General features: G+C 28.8%; 1 protein-coding gene across 2 annotated transcripts in view; it reads right to left on the minus strand.

The window, feature by feature from the left end:
- Positions 1–657: 657 nt before the first annotated feature.
- tos (Exonuclease tos) overlaps positions 658–18,496 on the minus strand; it is a 43,708-nt gene continuing 25,869 nt past the window's right edge. For both annotated transcript variants that reach the window (XM_075371540.1, XM_075371538.1), the window contains 5 exons: positions 16,235–16,418; positions 13,872–14,112; positions 9,346–10,039; positions 4,694–4,881; positions 658–1,010 (listed from right to left, as the gene is read on the minus strand). In XM_075371540.1, coding sequence (XP_075227655.1) covers positions 992–1,010; positions 4,694–4,881; positions 9,346–10,039; positions 13,872–14,112; positions 16,235–16,418 — 1,326 coding nt within the window. In that variant the 3' untranslated portion in view covers positions 658–991. The remainder of the gene's footprint in view (positions 1,011–4,693; positions 4,882–9,345; positions 10,040–13,871; positions 14,113–16,234; positions 16,419–18,496) is intronic.

Raw genomic sequence — 18,496 nt, forward strand, 5'->3', positions numbered from 1 at the left:
ATTTTATAAAGTAAATAAATATCACTTCAGTTTTATTTATATACATTTTTTAAAAAATGAATGTGGTCATATAAATTATTTTAATATGGTTCTAATATATAATTACATATAGTTTTAGAAGTTATTTTATCTACTCCATCATTTTTAAATTTCATGTTAGTAATGATTTTTTCATATTTCATTTCCATCAGTAGGTTTCATAAATATTGTCTTTGTATTATTTGGTTAGTTTTATTTCTAAGTTATGAGGTTACTTAATTTTATTCACTTAATTTTGTTCCAACTTTACAAAAGTATGAATTCATTGAGTCAGCTATTTCAATTGGCTTGATATTTTTTTTATTCATGTAATTTATTTATTTTGAATAAGTAACTACAGATATTATCCCAATTCTGATTATCATTAATAATGAGAGGAATTTTTTTAGTGTATGAAAAATGCCAAAACAATATTGAATATTGTAAATAAGATATGTATAATAAAGGAAAAACATAAGATGCAGATGAACAATTGGATATAACTCCAGATCATGGAAGTGGGAGCAAAAAACTGCAAGTAACTGAAGAAACTAGATAAAAAAAGTAACCAGATGAATATATAATTAAAAAAAAAAGTAATGACTAAATATGAAAAAAAAACCATACACCGTCTTCAAATGTTATAATTAATAGTACGGAGACATACATTATGAAATCACATGCATAATTAAATTAATACAAATTCACATACATGCATACAAACAATACCAAGGTTGTAATGAAATTAAATTCTTGATTATTTTCATACAGATTAATTAAAATAAATGAAAAATAACATTAATATTAGAAAAACAAACTTTAATACAATAAGCGTTCTTATATCTAAACTAACACAATTCTTAGAAACAAACACAGTTTCAGTCATTAACTGGATAAATATCTCTTCATGAATATAATTAACAGTCTTATTAATTACAAAATCACCCCAGATCATTCAAAATAAAAACCAATATTAGCACTGAATTTTAGGTCTGAAACATAAAAAATAAAGAATATCAAACACAAAAAAATATGCTGCAGGTAGTTCTAGTTCTCACATAAACAAACCTTTTCTTTCCTTTTCCTGTTTAGCCTCCGGTAACTACCGTTTAGATAATTCTTCAGAGGATAAATGAGGATGATATGTATGAGTGTAAATGAAGTGTAGTCTTGTACATTCTCAGTTCGACCGTTCCTGAGATATGTGGTTAATTGAAACCCAACCACCAAAGAACACCGGTATCCACGATCTAGTATTCAAATCCGTGTAAAAATAACTGGCTTTACTAGGACTTGAACGCTGTAACTCTCGACTTCCAAATCAGCTGATCTGGGAAGACGCGTTCACCACTAGACCAACCCGGTGGGTTTCACATAAACAAACTGAAAACTTAAAAACAACTGGGAGCAATGTTATATACAAAAGTGAGTTTTTGTGACAAAAACTATCTGTGTTTTAAAAAACAAACAATGATTCAAGGGTTTGTAAAGATATGCAAGTGATCAAAGCTATTATTCACAGCTTTCAAGCAGAAGCTTTGGCTGTGCTGTTTGCTTATTCAGGCAGATTAGTAAACCATTTAGTGTTTATACACCAGCCACACTAGCTCTCCATACTTCAGCTGAAACAATTACTTATACAAATGCTTCTGTAATAACCAGAATAGAATCATTTTTATACACACAAGTTCTAAGAAATAATTAATGGCTTTAAAAAAATGTACTTCAAAACCAGCAACTGTCAATAAACGGTAAAGAATACTTTGAGAATTATTTGACTGAAATAAAGTAATCCTGCAGACACAGTTATATAGTATGATGACCACCAATTCAGATTTCTGTAATCAAAGTTGGATCTGGCAAGTTGTACAGCTTTTTTTTAAATATATGAAACACTCTAAATCTACAGTTGACTGATAAATTATTCATAAAATACATTTAAAATGCAATAACAGAAAAACTCAGTTGAAACCCAGTCATGTCTATATATAATTCTGTGAATCCCAAAATCCGCAATACCAGCAGATGTATTTTTAGGGGGGAAACAAACAACTAGAGAGTTTATCATTGTTCAAAATACAAAAATAAAACAAAGTTGCAGTAGTAATCTTCTAAAATGAAATAACATTTTGAACAAAATGTAATTTTACCCAAAAAGTAGTAGTAATTCAATATGAGGACATTTTTTGTTGCACTATACCAATGGAAAAAAAAAAAAACTTATGTAAGCAGATCTCAAGGAGATAAAAACAACAAACCAAAGTGATGTAAAAGTAAAAAATCCTTAAAAAAAGGAAAGTATGAGACAAACACAACATTAAAAACAAAAACATGCTACAAACAAATGAGTTACATAAAATCTGAAATGAATGTTATTTTCAGTTTGATATATACATAATACTACACTGTGAAAATCACACTACAAGATCACAATTATTGTTTTATATAGAAATAACTAAGTTTGTTGTGCTATTAAACAATAACTGTATGTTATTCCATGGATAACAAAAGGAAGTGCCCCAGTACTTGCTTGGGTAGTTCAAGTGAGTTCTAAGGTTCAAATCCTAGTAAAGGCAGTTACTTTTATACGGATTTGAATACTAGATTGTGGATTCTTTGGTGGTTGGGTTTCAATTAACCACATATCTCAGGAAGGATCAACCTGAGATTGTACAAGACTACACTTCATATTTACATTCATACTTATCATTCTCATTCGTCCTCTGAAGTAATACCTTACGGCGGTTCCGGAGGCTAAAATAAAAAAAGAGACAAAGTAGTTCAAAGGAAACTATAGTAAAAAGCCGACAAAAATTAGGCAGGAGTATAAAGGGCTCCCATCTAAAATAATAAAAATAGTACTATAAAAAAATTAACTAATGTTCAAAAATTAGTCTCACAGCCTTAAAAAATACTAACAGTTTACCTGTTTCAGTCATATCATTGCCCAGAATTACAACCAATGCTGTAATATTTGTTTGATTTGCAAGTTACATATTTTTTCTGGATGAGTTAATACATACCGCTGGCAATAATAATTGCAAATAACCAAATTAATAAGACTAAATATATAATAAAATAAGTGAATCAAAAAAATAATTAAAAACATTGATTTTTTTCTTAACAGAAAGATTATATCATTGTCTGTCATTCATAGAACAAAATTCTGAACTATATTATAAAATTGATTAATTTTACTTTATAACAAGTGCCTGAAGATGCAATGACTGCATTTGGAAGAAAAATAATAATAATAATAATACAATAAAAAAATGCATAAGTCTTAGTGTAATATTTATATGAGACTTTTGTTTGTAATTTGTTATAACTTATTTATCCAGGATAGATACAACTTATCCAGAATAAATAAAAACCCTGTTAAAAAATTCCAAACTCAGAACATTAAATGATATTAGGCATTGCATATTCAGTTCTACAACTTATCTCCTTCAAATTATAATCCTTGAAACTTAACATTCTTAGCCCATTGGTTCAAAACGGAATGTTGTTCAGCTGGGTAATTCAATTTTTATGTCGATTTTTACCCTCAGATCAGGATTTTTAATGAGTAATAAAAAAATGCAGGGAATCAAAGATTTAGATGCTTGGCAAACCTAGGAATTGACATTAACAGTTAAAAATTCTGGACTAACAGCAAGGAATGGACATGTGTGCTATCAAGATCAAGTTCTCAAATGCAGAATTTCCACAGGTTTGGTTTTTTTTGGAGTACATAGCATTTTGAAGACATCTTGATAGTAAGACTCATTAACTGATCTCCTCTCTTGTTAAAATTCCATTGTAATAATAACAAAAAAAACAGAAACATCATTTTAACTACTCTTTATTTGACTTGTTTTGGTGTAGTAAAAAATTCTTATGGTTATAAAATCTTTCTATTACCTCTATAATATATTTTCTATTTCTATTATCCTATTATCTGTGTACCATTATTGCTGATTGCTAGCTTACTTATAAATCATTTCAACCAAGGTTACAATTAGGATAGTAGCATTATTCAACTTGCTTTCATCTTACAAAAAGTACAAATAGAAAAGGGAATTTTTGCACAATTAGATATACGATGGGTCAGTGACTGTGACTTAATCAACAAGGCTAGAAAAAATCTGCATATCAGCAACATTAACTTGAGAACTATGCTGTCTCACTTTTTGACATTAATTCTTGTAAAAAAAAAAAGAAGAATTGGTAAAGATATTTTTTGAATAAAACCTCACTAACTATTAATATTTAATTTATTTAAGGGGAAGGGAATCCTAAAATTTTGAACTGCAAGAAGTTTTTAATTTTATCATAATAAAGTATAAGATGAGAAAAAAAAGTAAATCTTGACTGTGAGAATCAAACTCACTATGTGTTACTCAGTGTCATTACCAACTTTACACAGGAGGCTAAAGTTTCAGATGCAATTAATTCATAAAAAAAGTAAAAATAAAAAAGATAACTAACTTTAGCAAAAAATAAATACATTTTATAAATGTTTTAATAGCCTCCTTACAAATAAGTTTAGTACTCAGCTTTACATTCAGGAATGTCTTAATTATAAAAAAAGGTGAGTTGAATAATCAAAAACTACTCGAACAGCCATCAAAATAGTACCTTTAATTAAAAATCATAACTATTTCTTATCTTTAATTATTTCTTTAATACTTACTTAGGTTGTAACATAAACACTGACAAAAGACTTTTTTGAGCACTTTTGCCAGGCATAGGTTTTTTACTTAAACCAACAGATCTACTACTAGTTTTTGTGCTACTACTTTTCTTTTGAAACTGATCACTTGCTGGAGATGTTTTCATTTTTACAGGACTAGGTTTATTAATAAAACTTTCATCAAACTCCTAAAAAAAAAAAACACACAAAAAAATCAAATTCTAAGGAAAAATATAACTATAAATTAAAAAAACAATAACATGAATACAAAAAAGAGAATATCTTCCCAAATTAATAACATATAAAGTTACAATCTTTTAAAATACCTAGCACTGTACCACACTTCCTCAAATTACATAAAATATCTTATGCATCTTCAATTCTTCATAACATTTTATTTCTTAGTACACTGAATAACAGCAGTATATTAAGTCAGTAAAAAAAGATAATGAATTTTTTTAGAATAAGTAATCTTCTCTGATGAAGCTACCTTTCATGTTTCTGGTCACATTAACTGTAATATTTGTCAGAATAGGGACAATAAGAACCCTCATGCCGTTACAAACACAACATTATTAAACACACCTAAAAATTAACGTTTTGTGTGAACTGACTGGACTGGTTATGAAGTGACTGGACCATTCTTATTTGCCAAGCCAACGGTTACTGACACTAGTTATCTAGACATGTTACAGGAGTATGCAGATCACAAATTGAACATCAGCAATCTAACTTTTACTTCCAACAAGATTTTACCAAGACAACTTTTACCAAGACACTGGAGTTTACACATTAGGAACCACTTACATGAACAATTTCCTCAATGTTGGATTGGTCATGATACCAGTCCAATGATAACAGACAACATGATGCCAGACCAGGAATAATTCCTTGGCCACCTTGATTCCCTGACATTAAGTCACTCAATTTCTTTCTTTAGGGAATTTGTCAAAGACAGGGTATACACAATGAAGGTTGTTAACATCAATGACTTAAAAAACAGAATGAAAGTTGTAATTAATGGAATAACTTCAGATATTTTTCATAATATGTGGTATGAAATTGAACATCTTCTAGATATTTTACACATACCACAAAAGGTGTTCATGTGAAACTTGTTTGAAATTAATAAATGTAATAAACAAAATTGTTTGAAATGCCCTGTTCAATAATAAAGCATGCATGTAAGTACTGTACTTTGTTATTTTTTTATTTATACCTAAAATGTGTTGAATAATTTATGACCATCTGCATATTTTTGTTGTTTGTAAGCTTTTAAAGGTGGGATTGTTTTTAAAATTTGCAATACATAGAGTAATAAGGAAGTGATACTTTATATAATTTGATTAATTAATTGCGCCATACAAACGTAACAAATATTTGTAATTTCTACGGTAGAATTTTGATAAGTTTCATTGCATCGGTGCGAAGGGATGAGGCAAGTGAAAACATTGCAAATGCAAATAATACGAATGTAGCTGTTGGAGGAGAAATGCTAATCAGAATCAGCAAATCATTTAACACAAAATTTTGGCACCAGTTACCTTGATAAACGAACTTAATAAAAATATTTCACAGTCAGTTATGTGCTGTGACGATTACCTGAAGGAATCCCTTAAACAATAAAACAAAACAAACTTATTAAAAAAATAATAATGAATTAAAGGAAAATAAATTAATGATGGTTAAAACTGAATTAACCTAACTGAAACAATCGGTTAACTGTATAACAATCAAGATCTCAAATATGCTATTAAGTGAAAGCAACCCATACATATTTTTGATAAAATTTACAAACTTATAAATTTTAAATATGATCCAAAGTTTATGTCACATTATTATAGAATGAAAGGAAAATACAACTGATATTCCTCACTAACCATGGTTAATAAACCACTAGTTATGAGAAGATAAACCACTAGTTATGACATTTTTTATGCAAGATTAATAATCTGTGATTAATATTCAAACTAATTGCAGATAGTAGCAAGAATGATGCAATCTATATTTCTGAATTATTAACATAGAATTCAACCAGATATTTAAAAAAGCACAAAATCGTGAAAAAACAAATGAGTTAAAGCATAACAAGGTGAGAAATAGTAAAATTTCATTAGAATCTACGAAGAATCAGTAAAGTAAGTATAAATGATTTGACTGAAAATTAAAATTTTGAATTTAAGTGAAGACAGGACAGGTACATCTGAGATGAGCAAGGGGAGGGGAAAGGGAAGCAAAAAATATAGCCGGACTTAAAAAAAGATTGACCGATATCTTCGTTTTCATTATCTTCTAACAAGGAAAAAATATAGTGAAGACAAACTCAAAAGTTTTCAGCTCGGATTTTGGAACATAAACAGATTCAAAATGAATATAATTAGGAATGAAGAAAAATTATCATTTATTATGGAAATAAAGATAAAATATAGGGTTTGAACTAATATTAATTTCAAATGTGTTAAAGAATTTCTGTTGTTAATAAATTAAATTAAATGTCTGTAATAACAGACATTTAATTTAATTTATTGTAATATTCTTTTATCTATAACTTATTTTTATCTCGTACTTGTGTTGAACTCTTTTGCTACAAAATGTAACATTTAAAAAATAATAAAAATTATTATATTTTGTTATATAAATAAAAAACATACATAACGTATTTATACACTAATAATATCATTGAAAAACATTATTAGAACTTACAATAAAGAATTATTTAAACCAATATACAAACCTAATAACCACATAATAAAATATTTAAACAAAACATTAATAATAATAAAATAAACAATCTGTGTGGAATTTATAAAATTAAATGTAATGATTATGATGAACTTTATAGAAAAAACAAACTGATCCTTTGAAACTAGATTTCTTGTACACTATAGAAATTACAAAAATAATAAATTAAGTGTAACTAATGTGGTAGACTTTAAACAATAAACGTTCTCTTTCTGATACTAACATACATTTAGAAATATTAGAAATTAATACATATGACATAAAATTAAATATGTTAGAAAAATATTACATATATAAAAACAAACAAAATCTCAGTTTGATAAATCATCAGTGTTTGAAAAAGATGTTCTTATAAAAACTGCAACAGACACCATTTGTATAAATTAATATGCAATTATCATTATTTAGTACTTGAATTTTTATATTTTTCTTTTAATTCAATAACAGAATTATTTCATCATGACTGAGGATTCAGGATCCTGCGAAAATACTTTCATGGAAAATTAAGGTACGATATGTCTTATCTCAACATTCTGTACTAGGTGGTTTATTTAATAGAATTTAAATATAATTTTACAGTCAGATAAATGATATGGATCTTAAAAAGGTTAATTTCAGTAATGTAATATACAGGGTGTTCCATATAAAACGCAGCCCAACCTTATATTGGTAAGTATTGAAATAAAAAGGCATGTGTAAACATAATTTTTATTATTACCATCCATTTAGAGTAAATGTAGGAAGTGGCCGCCATCTTCTTGAATACAAGCTTCAATTCTTTTTACAGCGTTTCTTGCAACTTTTTTCAAAGTTTGTGGCTGGATATTTAATACAGTTGATTTCAACAAATTAATTTCAGCAGACAAACGTCTGATCGATTTATTTGGCGAGGCGAGTAATCGGTCTTTGATTTCAGTGACTGTATCTGTATTCAACGCTGACGCAGATCTTTTGTGTTCCTTGTTATTAACAGAACCGGTCTCTCTAAATTTTGCAACTAACCTTAATACTGATGTTTTGTTAGGAGCTGGTTTATCTGGGTACTTATGGCGAAACAAATCTTGCACAGCAACCACTGATTTCGTACTGAAGTACGACTCGACGATGAAAACACGTTCATCTAGCGAAAACACCATCTTGTCTCTAGCGAAACACTGAACGTTATGATTGCATTGTTGTTTCTATCGGTAGTGTTCTACTGCGTCGCCGCGATGCACAGACGTTGGACGAGTCCATTTCAGAAACGAGTAGAGGAGTAAGCTTGACTTTTGAAATTTCATGGATGAGTGATTGATGGGTTGCGTTTTATATGGGACACCCTGTATTTATATATAGTTTACATGTACAAAAGCAACAAGGACGTACAGTTATATTTGCTGTTACCAGCAATCAGACACAAAATTAACACCTGTGTTTAATTTAAGAAAAAAACAAAAAAATTCATTAAATGATTTTATGACAGGTTACAAGAATAAAATTTTATTTTATGGATTCAATAAGATTAGTTTCTATCACTAGTGATTTCATCATTGATCAACCAAAAAATGAAAAGAAACAGTAAAAATTACAGGCTGCAGTTTTCAATTTCTTTTTACTGAGCAGTTCTCAAAGCTGAGCATATGCAACATTTTATGTTTCTGCTACTCAGATCTCACCATTCATCACAGTTACTGCTCTTAAAAACTAATAAAAAAAAGCCCTGTACAAATTCAAGTACGAGTTCCATTCCTACATCTGATCTTTCTAGACATCTCATCATTACGACAGCACCTATAATATAATTCAGACCTGCCAGATCCCTTACCATGACAAGGTTACATTATCTCTACAGAAAGTAATATATATAAAACAGTATGCATGTAGAAAAAACACAATAAACAAAACAAAATAAAAAAAATCACTGAACCTACCTGTGAATATGCATCAGGTACTGGATCTCTTAATAAACTAAAACAAGGAGATATTTTAGTTTCAACTGAATTCATTTTAAATGGATTGCATACTTTCTTCTTTTCAACAGATGGAGGTTCCAGGGAACTAACTGATGCAGAATCACTAATCTCTAATAAACATTTTTCATTATCATCAACACAATTTTTTTCCTCAGCTTTAAAAGTAATGTCATCTTTGTCAGTAATATTTCTTGATAACTTTCCAGGAATTTGAAAATCACTATTAACAGACTTTGGTCCAAGAAGTTTTGCCTTAAGATAACCAAATTTTTCATAAAATTGTTTTTTCCATTTAAATAACGAATTCGATTTGCTAAGAGTCTGAGAATTTGAGGAATTTGAAGCAGTTTCACTTCCCAAAGAATTCTGACTAGAAGTAAATGATAAATTATTTTCATCATCATTATTGACTAAATCAGTACTATTATTTAACAAACTTTCAGGTAGCTCTAAAACAATATTTTCAATATCATCATTTGTGCAATTTTTTTTAGGAGAAAATTTAATTTCAGTCTCAACTTTATCTCTTAATTTGTTACTTAGGTCTCTTAATTTAGTATCCTTTTCTTTTTCTTCATTTAAAATATTGTCACATGTAGCATTTTTAGTTTCACATTTAAGTTCTTCACTTGTATTAGGACTATTAAAATATCTGAAACAAAAATTAATTTACAATTACTATCTTCATATAAAATATTAATGAAGTCTTGTGAGCAAAAAAAAACAGAACTCAATTAAGAGATCTTAAAACACGTGATTACTTTATTATTTTTTCCCCTATTAGTAACAAGTCTGGTAAAGTTCTCTGATTAGCACCCCAATCTTACAAAAAAATATTAATTTTTTGAATTTACAGCCATGATACACCATTTAATTTGTCATAATATAATTCATCAATATTGTTATTCTTTCCTGCAAATCAATTCTTCTCATGTCAGGCTTCAGACCATTGACCTTCGTATTGTAATCCTACGATCTTAATAAAATAATTTCTTTTCTTTATTTTCAGATCTTCCTAAACAAAAACTATCTAGTTTCTTCCATATCATGTTTTAGACTTATCAAAGACTTTCTTCATATATAAGTTAAATACATAGTGTTCTTTCATTTGGGACTCTTTACACAAAAAATAGATAATCAAATCCCCTTACCCTAGCCTGTTAATTTAATATCCTAAACACACTTTTTCTTATAGTAATATTTCACCAAAATCAATACCTATGTCTTTTCTAGAATACTTCTTAAAAACTTCATTTTTATTGTCTGTAATTTATTATTTTATCTTATAATTGCTCATGATTGTAGGTCATATAATTAAAAAAGCTGATAATACAGTTGTAGGACTTTCTTGTCATATGGGTTTTTCTGACACATGGACATACACAATTTAATTTAAAATATTTATCGTCACCACATAGCAGACAACTTCAACAGCTGTAAATCAGTGCTACATTAGCACTCTTTGTGATGAGAGGGGGCACTATTGACACAGAAGACCCATTTAGCCACTAGTTTATTTAGATAATTTTTTGGTGTGTAGATGCGATTTTGCAAAAAAAATTTTTTTCAAATATTATTTTTTGATTAACAAATGTGCCTAAGAAAAATAAGACTTTAATTAGGCAAAATCTCAAGATACTGAGGGTGACCCTGCTCTATAGTCTCACCCCCTTGATCATTTAAGTTAAAAATTTAATGGCATCAATGCCTCCATACAAATAAGTAATCTGACCAAGTTGATGAAAATCGGTCCAAAATTCTGGAGGTATAAGAATGCAAGACTGAATACACACATACAAACATTTGGAAAATTTCCAACCAGTTTTTTGGGTTTTAGGTGTCAAATCATTAAGATTTGGTGAAAACCATATATGCCCAAATTGGACTGATTACAATACTTTCTCTTCTAAAGCTATAGCACTAGATGGAAAAGTAAAAGGGCATACAAGGGCTATTCTAAAAATTCACTTCTGACCGGCCGTTAAAATTTCAGTTGCCAGTTATAACATATATTACTTGGTAATAACCACCAGAAATATATAACCACATCCACGTGCCTCTATTAAGTCAGTTCTGGTAAAACAGCATGAATTAAACACGGAACCTGTCTTTCAATTACACCAAATTAGGTGTAATAGTATTTTTAAATTACAAATAGAAAAACACAGTACCAGTAAGATATACCAATAATTTAATAATGCTTGAGGAACAATACTCTGAGAGATTAATTCTGAAATCTGGAGAGCAGCATGCAGGCTAGATAACATATGTACAAGGGTCGTCCAGAATGTAAAGAACATTTAACCTTGACACATGTGTCCAGTCCCACAATTGTGGACATTATTGAACTTACTCCACTACAAGAGCTCAGAGCTAAAGTGCAATGCTGTATGGATGTTTGTGTTTTTTACATGCTTTCAAAATGTGTGACAATATAGAAGCCAAATAGAAAGCACATAGTGTTATTCAGTTTTTGATTGTGAAAATATTTCAGCCTGAGCTGAAAGACGTTGTCAATGAATGGTCGAAGAACTTGGCAGAAGTATACTATAAACTTGTATAGTCAGTATTGCTAAAATGTAGTCTAAAGGTTCCTTTAAATACAGAATAGAATTTTTTTAATTCTTATCTTGATTTCTTTAAATCAAAATGTTCTTTACTTTCTGGACAATCCTTGTATTAAATAAAATATTTTTTTCCTTTTTTTAACCAGTGAATCAGAAGTAAATTTTGAAGTAGCTTTTTATACTTCAGATATTTCCTTTACCCAAATTAAACTTCAAATACTCCAACACAGCCTTCCTGCTACTTGCACTTTACTACTTATTTCCGGAATACTTAAATTTTAAACTAAATGATTTCTAATAAACGCTCGATTGCTTTTTCCATCATTGAATATTTGTTACATAATATTACATTTGAAAGAACCAACTACATATATTGAATTTTATTTTTGACTAAAACAGTTTCTAGAAAACTTAAATTGCATTCTTTAATATTTCTTAAATTAAAAAGAAGTATACCCCTATTATTTATGTCTGTTTTTAGTCAACCAAATGATATAAAATTAACAAAGAGAGAAATCTGATTTTATGTTATAAAAATGTGGCTTTACCTATTACTTACAAAATTAGAAAAAAGAAAATTGTTCCATTCCACTTGTGCTGTCGGGTGCTCTTACCTAGCGTGAGGGCTAAGGCTCTTTGACAAACTTTTTTATTTATATGTTATTCAATTTAATCATTTTCATTGGTTAACTGGCATTTCTCCCGCCACCACCCCATTCGGTCGCCCTAGAGCATATGACCAAATGTTCATGCCAAAAACGGCTACTGTGCCTCAAAAACAGTTTAGCGACTGATAATCTAATAGCTCCTAGTGAGGTTACCTAACACCGTGAATAGACTAAGCGAGGTGCCATACACCACCTGCTTACGTGTCCCAACCACTTACTTGTCATACAATAAAACTAAATCAGGTAGGCGTACACCTTGTTATTATATTAAAAGGGCAGTAATTTCCTGTCACGCCTCAGTTGCTGAATGCCAGCTAGTACCTGTCCACCATTCAAAGCACTTGGAACTTTATCTGGCCATTATTTCTGGATCAGCTTCCCACAGTAATACAAATGATTAATAATAATCAATAAAAATAATTAATACAAAATGATGAGCTCTTTGAATTCATTTAAAAAGAGGGAATTTTATTGCATGAACTTACAAAAAGACCAAGTAACCATTTATTGAGCATCCAGTAAATAGTTTTTCTAATAGGATGGTGCTAATTTGGTAGTAGAAGTAAGCACATAGGATAAAACCTTTAAAGAAAATTAAAGAATTGAAAAATCAAAACAGATGTAGGAAGTATACTGAAGCAAGATTGAAGGAAAACAGAAAGGAATGAATAAATGTATCGAATTAAATAGCCAATGACAAAAAAAAATCAAAAGAGGAGAAATGATTTTTTAGAGAAATTTTTAAAATTCTATTAAACTGAATGTGAAGGAAAAAATCAAATTGATTTTGCTAAAAATCATTCCATTTTAAAAATATAGATGAATATTTTGAATGCAATAAATATTCCTGTAACAGAAAGATGTAAAAGAATTATAAATTGTCAATAAACAGACTGATTTTTTTACAGAGAATCTAAATTAAAAAACACAACCTTTATTTTTAAAGGCAACAAACTATACGATGACCAAGCAATTTCAACCAGGTTAATTCTAAAATAATCATGGCATTAGTTTAATTTTCCTTTTTAATTAGGTTTACACACATACACTGAATGCTTGCACATATGTACACAAACACACACATTTATTATATAAATTTTTAATCTTACAAATTTTATATTGTGTTCATATTATTTTTTTTTAAAGTTTCAGAATAAAAACAGAGAACATGTTACTCTGTGTACTACTTTCATTTTATAATGATTATGTATTTTTTAAATTATATAAATTAACTGTAATAACTTCTGACCTGCTAAAAACTGTGCAATTGTCATCTATGGTAGTATTTCGTTTTCGTTTAAATCTGTTTGTAATAGGTACATTCTGTTTATTCTTATTTGAGAGCTCAGGTGATAAATGCCCATTATTAGAAAAGTTTGTTTCTGACTCTTCAACAATCATCATTCCATCTTCTTGCAGACGTGCTTTTTTATTTGGTGGGCAATCTGGTTCGTCACATTCCATTAAAATTTCTTCAAGTCTTGAATCATCTAAAAAATAAGAGTAATAAGAAAAAGGCAAGAAAATAACATAAAGCAATATGAAATGAATCACAATTCAGTACGGTTGTTAAGATATGAAATCAAGTTTATTTCTTCTTTATTCTTGAAAGAGTCCTGTAACCCTGTAATTTTATTTTTGTCATAATATAGATTTCGTGATATGTATTCTACTGTTTAGTCCAGTCCAGATTTGAAACACATTCATTCATGAAGCATTCAAATCAGCAACATTCATTTCATTTCAAATATGATATAATATCCAAGTATAACTAATCTATTTTAAAATTAAAATATGTGTGTTAACTTTATTTATAAAGGAAATCAAAGGGCACAGATCTTCTAAATATTCTTCTTATTTAAATGTTATAGAAATAAATATCTTAGAATATGTTTTCTATATTCATTTAAAGAATTAGCATTCGGTACATTGAATTAACCACACAAATGAGCTTGGCTCATTTGCGTGGCTTTGAGATTTGTGCAGTTGTTAAATGAACTCTGTACAATAATCAGTTATATTTTACGTAAACCATCAGAAAGATCACAAACACCAGCACCTTTTATTCTTATCTAACAGATACTGATAGAATTAAAAATAATTACAAATGAAATTATGTGAGATGTTCAAAAAGTAATATCTATTTCAAATCAACTACCATCAATACTATTTGACTTTTTCTGCCTAGCAGTGATGGAAATATGGTTATTCCTACATCACATACACCATTTAGTCTCACTGTGAGTTTTCAGTCCAGTGTGATCTTATATTAAGATGATGTACCCTTGATAGATAATGTCAAAATAAGCTTATGTCTAAAAAAATATGTATGATAAGGAAAAAACCTCACAAGATTCATCTTTGAAAGAAAACCGGTCTTATCAACAGCAAATGGTTTTAAATTTCTGTTGACAGTGCTCACCAAATTATGTAAGATAAATTAAATTTCATTCTCTGACATGACAACATGCATTTCTGTGACCAGCATGTCGCAAGGCATGCAATCTCTCTTTTGCAATCATACTGATGGAAAACTATAACTCATTCACAATACAGCCCTACTATCATCCAGAATGACTCTTATTAATCTAAGAGTTTCAATTATTATTCATTTTTCAATTCGTGAACATAATTAAAAGAGTAATTTTAACAGATAAAAATCAATGATAAGGTACATGAGATCTTAAAATTATAATTTAAAAATTAGGAAGAAAACTCTATTACCCAGAAAAAAGCAATTTGTCTAATTACTACCATAAAAATTTTAATCTTTAAAAATTATTAAATTAAAGAAATGAAAAATTATATATTCAAATAACAAAAGATCTCAGCCACTAAGTATATTCATATTAAATGTGATGAAAGTTTTTTGTGATAAAAACTTTCACGTTTTATGTTATTACTGAGACAAGGCTTCTTATCAGTATCACACTAGCTAAAACAAATATTAAATTAGGCTTAACATATAATATCAATATTTATGATTACCATAATAAAAGAAAAGAACAGTACTGAAAAATCCTGTAAGAGGTGAAAAATACCACAAACTTACGGTATTCAGAATTTACCGTCAGACGATGGATAAAATACAGAACTTCATCTATTTTACTGTTAACTAAAAGAATCTATATGCTAATTTAAGAAATATATCCTAACATTTATAATCTCAAACATTTACAAAACTGCTGACTGATGGCATTAGTCTTCAATTAATGATCAGATTGTAATCAAAGTAATTGAAATAAAAAAGAGGAAAAAGGTCTAATATTTGATTTTGGGGACTTTTTTAAACATTTCAGTTTAAATAAAATTTATTAATAAAATAAATGCTAGCCTCAGTAGTGGAATTGGTAATATCTCAGTCATCCAATCAATAGATGCAAGATTCAAATTCCAGTCATGTTCAGTCATTTTACATAAAATTCAAAATTTTCATAAAAATTCTCAAACACGAGCTTAGAGTTAATGCGGCGAATTAATAATCTTAAAAAAAAATTAAATACAAAGTAAAATAAAAAATTTACAATTATGTAAAAGTTTACATAAACTTAATTGCCAAATGTTAAATGGTTCTGATTAACAAAACATAGATGTTACTAAATGATAACTTACCAACAACAGAAGGAGCTACAGGCAATATACTATCAGTCTTTTTTATACACTGTTTTCCAGCAGTTGAAGGTGGACGCTGTGCTTTTATGTTTCGAGGAGGAGGTGGCAATGTTGGTTTAAAATCAGCTGACCAAATACTGGGATGATTGCACCATAATCTTTTCCATGTTTTGCTTTTTGTAGGCTGTGAAACAAAAATAATATAAAATTTAACATGGTAAGATTGAAATTTTCATGCATCAGATGTTTATCACAAATAATTCAATATCAGCAGGGTTATTGGAAGAGATCTTGGCCTTCCATCTACCATTCCACCATATGTTGTTAATTCGCTGAAAACATTAAAGACCTTTAATCCATACTGCACAAAAAAGCCTTCAACTAATTCACCATTTGTGACTCCATGCTGCCAAACAAGTGACATACCATTGTCACATTTGCATTTCAGTACCTAGCACTATAGGACAGTTACAAACAAGATCAAGAGTTTTATCCCGCTTTTCTAAATGTTCCTCAGTGGAAACTGTGTATGAAAATACAAACTAAGAACACAGATATCAAGACCATCAATAAGTTTAACAGTGACATGATGAGTATCAGAAACCTGTCTCAAAAATACATAATCCATTGTCCTCCTACACAGAACTGTGGACATATTGTTAACTTTCAGAATAAAACTTTTTCCAACTATTAAAACCTGCCAGATCACCCTATACCATATATGAATGTTGCAGAATTATATCGAGGAACCTTTCAAAAATTCGATCTGAGTAATGTAAGCACTTTAAAAAAATTTATCTGTCCGAATTTAACCGTGCAGTGAATTAAAATAAATCTCAAGAACTCTCAAATAACAACAATAGTCCTTACTACCAACAGAGTGCTTGCAATCCTTGTGCATCATACTGCAATTTATACAATAGCCTCAGAATTTTTAGTCTGAATCACTTTGAATCATTTTAAGTATGATTACTGAATTTTTTGCAATGATCTTCTACGGTAGAAAACTACCATAAAAAATATCAGTTTTTAAATCAGGCTTTAGAAAGCAAAAATGTTGAACTATAACTTCATAAAAATATATTTAAAAAAAAATACCTATTAAAACTATGTTTAATAAAATAATTATATTATATTGTAATATAATTAAGAACTGATTTAAAAATTCATATCCAATCTACAACAACTTGTCAGTCTCGTTTTTCTTCACAACTACAAAAATTTAAGACAGTGACTAGAAGTAGTTCTTGTTGCCAACAGAAACTATTGGTAACCAAATAAATTAACACTAAAATTCAAATTAAATCTTTCATTAATTCAGAAACAGTAAAAGTCAGTCAATGTTACATGAACAGTTAATTGTTTTGTGTATTTTTAGTTGCTATTTATATTCAATTATAGTTTTGTTATTTGTAGTTCTGAACCACTTCAATTTATATCAAATAATTTATCAGTGCACACATTTCATACATAACCTACAAATGGTTAAAATTTTAAAACTTGATGAAATAGAAAGCATTTTGAATATAATCTCTTAAAAGGTAGAAAGTGAAATTGAGAATTAGGTTTGTCTTATTTTTGATAGTGACAAAAATGAATTCAATCCTATGTTCTTAACTAAACTTTAGACTGGAGAAGAAACTATCTGGAATTTTTTTCTAAAGAATCTGAAAAAGTTAACAAAAAGGCTAAACAAAAGAAGCACAAAACTAGTTGAGTTCTACAACTGCTACAGTAGCAGTTCTGGTATTGAGAAAATAATGAATGTAATCTTAGGTGCTTGAAACTGGTTGGGAAAAACAGGTACACAATTAATCACACAAATTTATCTGAAAAAACACCATAGAAAAATACAATACATGTAAGACCAGAACCAACTACAGCTTGTAGATGTTGCCGAACCTGTAGAATTTTCAAATTATTTTTTATAGAAAATATATCGAATAAAATGATAAAATATACAAATAAAGAAATAAAACAACGAAATATAAACGGCAAAACTCAAGATAAGACTAATTCTATGATATCAGTCACCTTGAACTAGAACCATAGTTCTTATTGCACAGGATTGAAATCTAAGTACTAACCAACCTCTCTTATGTTCAAAACTGGCTTTTGTAGGAATTATAAATAAAATTTCAGAAGCCACATGCTGTCTAGAAGGTAAACTGTTTGTCAATGTCTGAAATCTGGAGCTACTTGTTTGAAATTGAATTTTCAATATGAGATTAATAAAACCAAGCTAAATTACCAACTTTTACA

Source organism: Lycorma delicatula, chromosome 7, assembly GCF_047948215.1.
Source record: "Lycorma delicatula isolate Av1 chromosome 7, ASM4794821v1, whole genome shotgun sequence".
In the NCBI taxonomy this organism is placed as follows: Eukaryota; Metazoa; Arthropoda; class Insecta; order Hemiptera; family Fulgoridae; genus Lycorma; species Lycorma delicatula.